The sequence below is a fragment of the Sinocyclocheilus anshuiensis genome, unplaced genomic scaffold, assembly GCF_001515605.1.
Source record: "Sinocyclocheilus anshuiensis isolate Anshui unplaced genomic scaffold, SAMN03320099.WGS_v1.1 scaffold1052, whole genome shotgun sequence".
NCBI classification, from domain to species: domain Eukaryota; kingdom Metazoa; phylum Chordata; class Actinopteri; order Cypriniformes; family Cyprinidae; genus Sinocyclocheilus; species Sinocyclocheilus anshuiensis.
This window is the reverse complement of record NW_015549556.1, coordinates 682,237-694,741: the sequence shown is the minus strand read 5'-3', so window position 1 is coordinate 694,741 and position 12,505 is coordinate 682,237. Positions and strand designations below refer to the sequence as shown.

At 35.5% G+C, this 12,505-nt stretch overlaps 1 protein-coding gene across 1 annotated transcript in view; it reads right to left on the bottom strand.

Annotated features, from left to right (window-relative positions):
* LOC107656952 (leucine-rich repeat and fibronectin type III domain-containing protein 1-like protein) overlaps nt 1-12,505 on the bottom strand; it is a 148,439-nt gene that overhangs the window by 59,529 nt on the left and 76,405 nt on the right. Inside the window, exon 2 of the mRNA XM_016444914.1 lies at nt 844-989. Within this exon, the coding sequence (XP_016300400.1) occupies nt 844-890 (47 nt within the window). The 5' untranslated portion in view covers nt 891-989. The remainder of the gene's footprint in view (nt 1-843; nt 990-12,505) is intronic.

Here is a 12,505-nt window from a genome sequence, read left to right as displayed (position 1 = left end):
TTTAAAAAAAAAAAAAAAAAAAAAAAAAAAAGAAATATTACTATTAAAGTATTTCACTGTAAAATAAAAATAAACACAAATAAATAAATAATTTATCTTAAATTGCAACTATAAAATTAAACACTAACATTTATGGCTTAATTTCTTAATTTTCAAAAGTTAAACCATCACATTTTATTTTGAGCATTTACTGTGAACTGAGTCGCTCTGAGATGCTGAAAAACAGATGGATAGTGAACTGGTCGAGTGTAAAAGAACCCAGTGCCATGTTTCACTCTGAAACGTGCAACTCATATATTTATCACAGCCTTTGTGGTTTGATAATCGGACTAAGAAATTTCGGTTTTATTTTTATTAATCATGCAGGCTGGTTCAATGGTCACTAATACTGCCTTATAGATCTTCTTCAGGCCAAGCCTCGCAAAATTAACTTGTTGAAAAAACAAAACAAAACCTGAACAAAGTTCCTGACAAAGACACCAATCATTATGTCAGTCATTATCTTGCAACATCATCTGCACATATTAACACAAATCTTTGCCACAATGTCCTGATTGTTTCATGAGTGATGTCAAATGCTATAAATATATAAATACTAGCAAATCTGCTTATAGTCCTTGATCTAATTTATATTATGTAACCAAAGGGAGTCGTATGACCAGACAAATCTTCTCCAATGTACAACTGGCGTGTGCCACTGGGGCTTGCTGCCTGCAGCTAAATTTGCCATTGCTTTCCCTCACGGGTAAAGCACAAACATCAAGAGGCCTGTCTGGTTTCAGACCTGTAAATAAGACTGAATGTCAGCGTGGCATCACCACCGAACAACAGGACTTCACTTACATTCCGAGAGGCCGACCCAGCATTCTCAAGTCCTTCAGCCTGTCCATTTTCTCCTCTCTTCAGGGTGTGACGACTCCACGCTACTGATCCAGATACAGGAGATCCACTGCAGTCATTGAGTCATTGGCTACGATACACCAATCTGTCTGTGGGAAAAAGAGAGGGAGTGAGAACCAACATAGATGAAGACAAAATGGCTGTCAAAGCACTTCACGTTCTCCTATATTTACACAGCTAAGGGTAATTGATTATATTCAAGACAAAAACACTGACTGAGCGCACAGACACTCTGTCTTATTGCTGAGTGGAGCCCAGTGTTGAGAAATGGTGATTGTTCTTCATTCATCAGCTCTCGAGAGTTGGAGAGACAAATGTGTGAGATAAATGACAGGCTTTCCTCGGCTTTAGAGTCGAAGTGGTCCCGAATTACAGGGTGGTAATTTTTGTGTAGGCCGCTGTATGTTCTAGCTGTGTAATTGGCATACGTTGGTGCTAATGGTGAAGTTACCATGTTCAGGAGATACTAAATTACCATTCATTACAATGGAATAACACAAACAGAGAGTAAAGCTCCACAGTTTTCTACAATAAGTACTGGGCAAACTGGTAAAATTGGGTGTAATTACAAAGAATGTTTGAATAAAAATCATAATTCTCAATTAATTCCCATGATACTGTAATCACTCTTATGCTCACATAAGATAATTTACATATAAATTAAGGCTATAAATTTAACAGGTTAATTTAGTGTTATTAATTGTGTATTAAAAATAAAGCATTCCAAAATTAATGCAATTAATCATGTCTCCCTGACTCGTGCAAATTCATGGGATTAATGGAAAAGAACGCAGGCATGTTTCTAAAAATAAAATTGTTTTAAACTTGACACAATATTTCGAAAATGCAAAGATATTCATCTGCAGTTTGGGGTTTTAATATTTTATTTATTCATTCATTTATTTTTCAAAAGAATTTAAAAACTTTTCTTCAGAAAGGATGCATTAAATTTACTATAAACACATGTATAATGTTACAAAAGAAAGATATTATAATGATTCTTGAAGGATCATGTGACACTGAAGAAAAATTCAGCATAGAGAATAGCTATTCTAATTTGTGAAAAAAAAATCATAATTATACTGTTTTTACTGCATTTTTTATCAAATAAATGCAGCCTTAGTAAGTAATGAGACTTTTTTTTTTTAAAAACTTTAAAAAAAATCATAACCAACCCCAACAATTTGAATGGTAGTGTACGTAAACTAACAACTAAATATAATTAAATATACGGCTGCCAAATCTACCTGCTGCAGGTCAGTGATGGGCTTATGTTCAATGATGGAAATAAACACTGAATTTGTATCATCTATTCAGTGATTCTCTCATCTGCCTCAATAATGCAGACTAATGTTCATGAATTACCTTTAATTAGGGGGGTTCAGCTACAAACAATGATATATGTGATTATTTGTAATTAATTTGATTATTAATTGCCATATCACGTAATTAATCCGATTACAATTTGTTATTGTTTGATAGCTCTCATTAAAACATTAATAAATCAAGACAGCATCTAAACAGTACCTTCACATTGGCCCTCTGAGCAGCATGAAAAACACATTTCCAATTATGCCCAGAAAGTGAGCAACGTGACAATACTAGCGCGCTCCCAGCCATTTAAACCACTGAAGCTGTCACTGTAAGTTTACACAGTTTGAGCCTTGCAGTCCAGCGCGAGTTCACTGAGTTCTGGACTCGCAAATGCTCCCCTTTAAATCAACAAAGCTGTCTCTACTGCAGATAAATATCTAATTTACACCTCGCTATATTGGCTGTTACACCGATTCCACTGCAAGCTAGCGGCACGACACGTAACAAATCCAAAAGAATGCCAAATTACCATTTCGCTTTGGTTCTAAAGCATCTAAATGTCAGGTAATGTTTCGTCAGCGCTCAATTTCACGTACCATCGCTGACAGAAATGAAACATGAAACACAGATGTATAGATCAGATTGCTTATAACTCGCTCATTAAGGACCAGATGTTATTAATCATGGTAAATTGTTTTAAACACCTCCGATTGGCCATTGCATCCATGTGCATGACTGACGTGTCTGTGATCGGTTACAAAGCTCAACATCAGCAAAAATACGCAACCTAGGGTCATCGGAAAAATGTTAACTACTATTTAACTACTGTACATTTCTGCAAAACTCTCAAAACTACATATGCAGCTGACTGCAGTTTCCAGTTCAGCTTAAATTAACACCTTTTACACACCCTATGATTACAGGGCAGATTATTGGTTCATAAAGGGTTATGTTTGTGTGGTTCCTTGCACAATACTATGATATAGGCTCAAAATACTTTGACCATGTAGTGCATAATTTGTAAAGTAATACATTTTGATGTTTGCAGAGCCCAGTCTCATGAAAATGTGTATAAATAGTACGCCAAATAAAAACGAAAACTCGTGTTTTTGATATGCAAAAATGGACTTTGGCGTGCATATGATACGCACGTGTTTGGCATGCATATAATATGCAGTTTTTGCGTGCATATGATACGAAATTTATTGGCGTACATATGATACGCAGTTTTCGCGTACATATGATACGCATCTACCCCACAACCCTAAACCTACCCATCGTGTAGCATATACATGCCAAAGTCCATTTTTGCATATCAATACCACGAGTTTTCGTTTTTATTTGGTGTACTATTTTACGCACTTTCATGAGATCGGGTTGGTTTGCATCACATAACCAGCTCTAAATGCATAGCTTTTCTGACATTGTAAACTTGCTCGTTAGCGCACCCGGTACAGCATTACTCTTGCATTGCAAAGTGAGTCCTGTGAAACATGAGTCATGATAAAAGAGCTCAAAGTCTTGTAAAAGCAAGATAAAATGACATGGTTGCCACAAATGTGTTTTAATCTCATGTTTTCTTTTGTTAACCTTATCGGTTAGGTTTAGTATAGATGCTACATTATTTTCAAATACGATTAACCATTTAGGGCTATTCACCGGATATTTGATTTTCAAACTTCCCCAATACGTTTGATCTGTTTTAGATAAAAATTAACAAGCTTTTAGTGCTTTTTTCACTCTGAAAGTGTCAGGCAACATGCAAGAAACAATGTAATATCATTTTGCAGAAAAGTTGCCACAGGCTTGTTTTTCCAATGACCATGTTGCAAGAAAATTCAATGTCACTTTTCATGATTAGGTAATCATGGTAGCAATAATCATAATGTCCATTTGATTAATGTGCAGTCCTTAATTAAATCTTACACTGAATTAAATCAAATTGAATATAAATGTATTTTCTGAGATATTTATGCTCCTCCACATTTAAGGGTTAATGATGTTCTGTTCCCTACGCAACCAGATCAATATGCATCACTTCTACAACAAATACATTCATGACACAGATAACAACAACCGTTAGTCTTCACGCATTTGTAAAGAAGCAGTTCAAGGATAGACAGGTACAGTCTGTCCAAAGGCAGAACAAACATTTAGATGTTACATCAGAGAAATCTGTGACAGGCAGTGAAGGAAAATGTTGTGCATTTGAACAGTTCCTATTTAAGGAAATATGCTTTCATTAAAGCCAATGGGAACTGTTGGGTCACATTGGCAAATCTGCACTGCTTGACTGCAATTGTGTAAGCCTTGAAATTCAAAAGCTGAAGCAGAATCCTTTTTGAGCACCTCAGGGATTGGAGCTGAGGAGACGAGAAACTTTCAAAAATCACTTCATTTGCCATTTCTACCAGCTTCTGACTTCGTAACCTTTGAATACAAATTTGTAAACACTCTCTTGTAGGCTTATATGCAATTGTCTAATGTGTACAGAGTTATTGAATTGCCATTAAAGCATGACATAAAAGTAATGACCAGAACATACCACTTCATTTGAAGGACACACTACAAGCTTTGACTATAATATTGGGTTAATTAAACAAGATACTATTCAAAAGTGAGTATTTAAAACAAACGTAAAACGTAACAATACAACCGGTTGCTTTTCTGGTCGTTTGAACAAATAATCTTTTTCATATTTCCTTCACACATCCCTGGTTTTCTTTCCCATCTTTAGATATGCAGATTTCAAAAGAGCCACATCTAAGAAAATGCCAAACTTTCAACAGTCGCAGCTACTGAGCTGAGAAGCGACACCGTACCGCAATACGTCTACGAACACACTAGCATATGTGCACACATATACACTCACTCACTCATGACATTGCTTAGCTTCTCAGGCATGACATCAAGGAATCGCTTCATCTCTCCATTCCGATGAAAGTGAAACGCTCGTCCAAATAAGTCCAATCTGGCAACCTGAGCGAAGCAAGGCGAGTGTACGAGAGGAGCGTTCGGCATCAGTGCGCTCCTCCATTCCAAACAGGCCTGCTGTCTACACTTTTTTACAACAAGCATGCGTCAGATCTCTATGTTGTTAACAATCTAACTTCTCAAGCATTCCTCTGTGATTTATATAACATAACATATAAGGACAGGATATTTACATTTATTTATTTCAATGCTTTTACCCAAAGCGATTTGCAAATGAGGAATGCGGGTGCAGTTGCGTATCTTAAAGAGAGAATGCCTTTATGAAACAAACACACAAGACACATCCACAAAGACCATCTGAAGCAAGAGGTTTTACAAGGTAGCACCTTGAAATAGTGATTTTTCGGAAAGAACTAGCTAGTAAAAACAACTTTATTTTCTGGCTTATATCAGATTTGCCCTATTTTTGGGGGTCCTTGTGAGTAGACTGTATGCCGAGAGTCAGAAGTCTGACTATGCACTATTCTCCGTGGTCCAGTTCATACTATATCACGTCATGCCATCTGAATCCTCTGAACGTTCATCTGCTGCTAATGAGGTTATTATGATAATGGGCATGTAAATGTGCTGGAAAGACCCGTTATCTATGATGTTAGCCATTTCGCCCTGCTTTTCTATCACTTGTAATAACAAATCCTAAACGAAGCGAATGTTGGATTGGCATGGCAGCAGTACTCGCTTTGGCTGAGATACGGTTCACATGGAAATAAGGCCAGAGCCGAGCAAGGGGGTTGCAGGCTTTGTGACCTGAGACACTGAAGCAGCTGTCCGGTCAACAGCAGCAACCCCTGAGAAAGACAAATGAAGCGAGATAGGGAGGAGGAGAGAGTGAGAGATGAGAGAAAGACATCTGAGAGGGAAGGACATTGAGAGCGCCTGCTATTCCAAACTATATTTACAGTTTCAAAAGTACAGTTGCATTACATCTGACCACAATCACAAGCCCACGTAACTGTGGGCAAAGCCCTGATTAAATCACAGTGCATTATAATAAACATGCAAGCACTCCAAACCTTTTTATAGACCAACCTCCCCTCAGAGATCACTCTTTTAATGACTAATTAAGTCAACAAACATAAGGAGAGCTCCCTAAGAATCTCACTGATTTGCTCTTTATCAGAGCTCTTTGGAAATAAAATGACACTCTAGAGCAGCGGCTCTCAACTGGTGCAACTCAAAAATGAAAGGACAGGAGGGGAAAAAAAATACTAATACTGATAACAAAATGCAACTAACCAAATACTCACATATTTAGGATAGTCAAATAAATTGCCTTAGAAAATGGAGTGGAAAATGCTTCTAATATCTTGTTTTGAGGGGGCATTTCACCAAAAATGTTAATTTTGTCAGCATTTAACTGACACAAAGAAAATATTTGGATACATTTGAATATTTTGAGAATTGTATTTATTTATTTACTTGTTTGTTTTGTTTTAGTCAATTCTCATCAAAAATAATTGGTTACCAACATTTTATTTTTTCAAAATATTTTCTTTTGTGTTGCAAAGAATTAAGAAAGTCATTCAAGTTAGTAACGACATAAGGGTAAATTATGCCAGTTTTCATTTTCATTTCATTTTTGGGAGATCTATCACTAAATATTTGCAGATTTATAACTATTTTCCAATTGGGTAGAAAAAATATATATAGTAAACTTAAAAAGTCTTAAACAAAGAACAATTAATACAGTATATTAACACTAAAGGGTCATTCCACAAAAGCTATCTTTCTGATGCACTTAGTTTTATTTCTCATTAACTCTTTGACGAGTTATCTCGTCTTTTAGAAGACAACGCTTCCCCGCCAAAGACGAGTTTTTACGGCTTTTCGTGTTTTCACTGTTATACACTCGAGGCGCTATTACACATCTTCTGAACGAGTACAAAACCTCCCGAACAAAAACACACGTGTACAGGACGGAGAAACGAGCGATCTCTTATGTAAACAGATGCATATGAAAAATAATGCGATCATCAGCAATAGACAGCATATAAATGAAAACTGCATAATGTTACGGAGTTAAATGTTGATCCAGGAAGTGGTATATGTCTGTGCAAGCTTTGGAGGTGTTGATAGAAGCAATTTACTGGATTTATGCTTTGATAATCGTACTGAATATTACCCAGATGCAGTTTTTGATAAAAATTTGATTTTCTCACCTTTTTGCTCAAAATTATGAATTTTGATGAAACCTACCTATATTCAAGTGTTGATAAAAAAAAGAATGCTTTAAGCTAGAATAAAACTGATTTTTTTGTTTAAAAGTACACTCTAAAAATGCTGGGTTAAATACAACCCAGTGCTGGGTAAAATAGGAACAAACCCAGCAATTGGTAAATGTTTAACCCAACCTTCTGGGTAGTAACCCAACCGCTGGGCCAAAACAACCCAATTGCTGGGTCTGTCCCTATTTTACCCAGCATTTGTTAGAGTGTAGAGGCTCTGATCTTTATTTTGGTGTATTGCATATTCAAATATTCATACAGCAAAATATTCTGGAGGCCATCAAATTTTAGTGAAAATCATCAAAATCACTGGCGGTGGCTGGCAACTTTTTTCAAAAATGCTGGCGGGGAAAGAGTTAATGTAGTTAAAGGTATCAAAGGTTCTCGCAAATGCATGCTGCGATTCACTATGGCATGCAACAAAGTGCACTAATATATTATACATGGGTTTCAGAGCATTTGCATTTATGAATACGGTTTAATCCAAAGCAACTTAATGCATTGCATTCAGCTTGTGCAATCAAACACATGACCTTGGCATCGCTAGCACAATTGCTGTTAATATCAGACAAATAAACCGATCGTTCTATGTCTGTAATTGAATGCACAAACAAACGCGGGGTCATTTGCATTTGTGCACTGCATCAAAACTGTTTAATTTTTAATAACTCTTAATGACGCTGATTCACAATAGTGGTTTGAACAGTTAACACACTCACAGTAAGGATGAATGTGACTCAAGCAAGCAACAATCTCGACTTTCAAAAAAAACTAGAAACTCTTAATAAATGCTCGCTGCACACAAACATGCCAAGAATGAAAACAGCCCAAACATATCCCCTAAACGAACCATTTTTCTCTTAGAATTAAAAACATGTTTTAATATTTAATTTGCCACAAAAGCAAATATCAAGCTGCCTAATGTTTGTGCACAGCTGTCTGATTCTGATCTATTGTGCAACACACCAGGAATCTCAAACTTCTGCGCATGAGAGGTAAACAGAATCATTCAGCACCGAACTCAAGTATTAATGTTATCCCTGTGGTTTGTTCGAGCGAGAAAGAAATCTGCAGTCTGTTTTTTTTTGTCAACTGAAGCTTGTATCGATTACAATGCAGTATTTGCAGAGTATTTCAGACTTTAGTTGGTATCAAGATGAAACACTCTCAACTCCAAGAGAGGGTTTCCATTAGTCACAGCTCGTCCACGCTTTTGCTCTCGCTCTTTCTGTGCGGATGCATCTTTTGTACCATCTCCTTGATACAAGCCTTCAGCAGGCCTATCATTTTGCATTCAATTATAGAAAGACCTAGACAACAGAATAAAGAGAAAGAGAGAGGCGAGAGAACACAATCGAGGAACAAACGGAAAGCGGCTCTGTGTTGAGGCTGGGTTTGGTTAGTATATTTTGACGGCTGAATTATATACCGTTCATGTCAGGACTCCAGTGTCGCTTTTGCGTTTGCTGCTTGATTCCAGCGACTGATATCAGACGACTGCTAATGGAGAGATCAGATGAGCTCAGACTACTGACAAATGAAACACTACCGAGAGAGACCAGTAATCAAATACAACAGATCAAACTCAATAAGTCCCACAGAAGAGTTATGAAATTATAGAAATGTGGATTTTTATTTTATTTATTTTTTTTAATCATCAAAGAATCCTGAAAAAAGTATCACAGGTTCCAATAAATAAAAATAAATAAATAAAAAATTAAGCATACACAACTGTTTTCAATGTTGATAATAAATCATCAGATTAGAATGATTTCTGAAGATCATGTGACACTGAAGACTGGAGTAATGATGCTGAAAATTCAGCTTTGATCACAGGAATAAATTATATTTTAAAATGTATAAAAATAGAAATCTGTTATTTTAAATTTCAATAATTTAAACAAAAGCAGTCTTAAGTCGCACAGGTATATTTGTAGCAATAGCCAAAAATACATTGTATGGGTCAAAATTATAGATTTATCTTGTATGCCAAAAATCATTAGGATATTAAGTAAAGATCATGTTCCATGAAGATATTTTGTAAATTTCCCACTGTGAATATATTAAAACTTATTTTTTGATTAGTAATATGCATTGCTAAGAACTTCATTTGAACAACTTTAAAGATGATTTTCTCAATATTTAGATTTTTTTGCACCCTCAGATTCCAGATTTTCAAATAGTTGTATCTCAGCCAAATATTGTCCGATCCTAACAAACCATACATCAATGGAAAGCTTATTTATTCAGCTTTCAGATGATGTATAAATCTTAGTTTAAAAAAAATTGACCCTTATGACTGGTTTTGTGGTCCAGGGTCACAAACGCACGCACGCACGCACGCACACACATATATATATATATATATATATATATACACAGTATGTCAACTGCAAGAAAAGGGGAACAGTCCAAAACCCACAAAACACTTAATATATTTAGCTCTATGAAAAAAAAAAAAGAAAGAAAAAAAAATTGTTAGAAACCAAGTGTAACTTTCCTCTTTAAAAAGATAAAATAAACAAACCAATAAATAAACAACACAAAAGGAAATTTAATAGGCAAGGCAAGTTTATTTATATAGCACATTTCATACACAATGGTAATTCAAAGTGCTTTACATGAAAGAAAAGAAAATCATAATAAAAAAAATAATCACAACAATAAAAAAAGGAATTTAAAAACGTTGACAATTATTTAAAAATTGATTTAAGAGGTTTAAAATAAATTTAAAACAGTTAAGAATAGAAAAGGATTATACATAAAATATAGTGCAATCAGTTCGGACATTGCACAGTGCTCATTCAATAAATGCACAGCTAAACAATAAGTTAGCAAGAAGATCCAGAACTCATTTGAGTTGTAAATGGCTCAAAAATGTGCCTATAGTCTAAAACGTAATAATCTAGGCAAAACATGAAAAGATCTAGGCCAGATCTGTCTTAATAGTCATGAAAAAAGCCCTCCACCAAACAACAGACAAAATATAAAAAAAACAAAGTTGTGGAACGGACTCTGTGAGCATTTCAATGAAACAAAACCAGTAGTTTGAGATCCGTCCAACTGGGCAGTCATAGCGGTGGGTGTTTATGAGAGATTTCATGACAGAGAGCAGGAGATACACCAGCGTGTTGACCTCCTGGAGTGATCCTGTCCGTTTGCTAAAAGTTTATAATCTTCAAAAGAAGAGCTAAGGCCTTGAAAACTACACACATTCACTTGCAAACATGCCCTGAAGCTTTCTTTATATTATCAGTATCATAAATGAAAGAGCAGTACCCTGGGAAACTTTGATCTATGAATGCACTAAAGTGGAACATCATCAAAGCAATTTGTGCCATGTAAAGTTACACCGTAAAATAAACATCTCATGTAAAGCTTGATGGAATTTTTTTTTACATTTCCTGTTCATGCTCTTCGTGAAAAAGTACAAGGATCTGTCAGTAGGACTGCATTAGATAGAAAAACACGCGACGGGATCCCAGATACTACTGTAAAACTTCAGAAAATCACAAACCAGCTCATGCATTGCAAAATTAGGCCAATTCCCATTTTACAAATCTAGATCAGATCTTCATGCGAAGTGTGTTTTCAAATGCTCTGATGTAATGAAGATCCAGCATATTCCCAAAATCAATCTCCTGTGGGAAACCATCGGCGCGAATCCAATCACAGAACATGCATAAGCAATAAATGCTTATAAATAAAGAGAGAGGCAGACTCTTGAATGCTTGATGACTCGAGGCTGCTGGAGTAGCCGACGTAAATCTCAAGTGGGACACTCCATCGGAAATGAATCCCAGTGCAGAGAGCTGCCACTGTCTTCTCCAGCATGACACTTTCACTTTAAGTGCTCGTGAAGCCCCATCATACGGTATTGTCCCCGTCCCCTGATATCTACAATGAACTATGTGAAAATATACAAGTGAGGATTGATTTAAAAATATCTTCTGGTTGAATGGAAAGGACAGGAGGAGAAAAGCATGCTGAATGAGGCCAGTGACAAGGTGGCAGTGGTGGATTGGGATACATGGATTGACAGAGAGAGAAAAAGGAGGAAGGCAGTGGATTTTGAAGCCTTAGTAACAAGGTTAGTAAGAAATTTAGAGATTCTGGTTCTGGTTCTTTTTTTTCCTAGTCCATACAGTAAATAGAGTCAATGGAGACCAATGTTGTTTTGGACAACCGATATTGATTTTCGTGATGGCTGATGCCGATGTATTGTTCAACCAATATTTTGGACCCTACTGAATTTTATTGCATGGACAAAAACAGTTTTTTTCAAAAACAGGACATTTTCAGGTTCTTGTTTTAGATTATGATTTTAGAACAAATGAGTTTAAAGGGATGGCTCACCTGAAAATAATAATAATTAATTTTTAAAAGTTGTTTATTATTACTATTATTATTATTATTATTAAATACAATGAAAGTCAATGAAGACCAATGTTGTTTTTCACTAGTAGTCAACTGATGCTGATTTTTATTTATTTTTTTAATTTTCATTTTTTTTTTCTAATTTAGTAAATATTATCTAATATAAATGTAAGTTTAATTTCAGCAATTGCTATGCATGTATACCTTTAAATAAAATGGTGAGATGTATGATATATATATATATATATATAATTTTGCATATTAAGTAAGAAATAAATTCATATAGATTTGAAAGAACATATGGGCGAGTACATATTTTGGAAAATAAATGTGCACCAGAATATCTGATGGTGGGTCATGCAACTCGATCTCATGAAAATTAAGTATTGTAGAAAAGGTAAGTATTGTTTGAACTGGTGATTTGTACGATCTGACTCTTACAACCCTTTAAACTGTAGGTTATAAGTCCACCCTTAAATCTGAATCTCAAACTCACCACCAATTCACCAAATCATAAAATAGTTATTACTTTTGATGAGACTGTGCTCAAACAGCAGTGTTGGGGAGTAACTAGTTACATGTAATGGCGTTACGTAATTTAATTACAAAATAAATGTAACCGTTGTAATCCGTTGTAAACCGTTGTAAATGTAATCAGTTACAGTTACAACGGTTTACAACGGATTACAACGGTT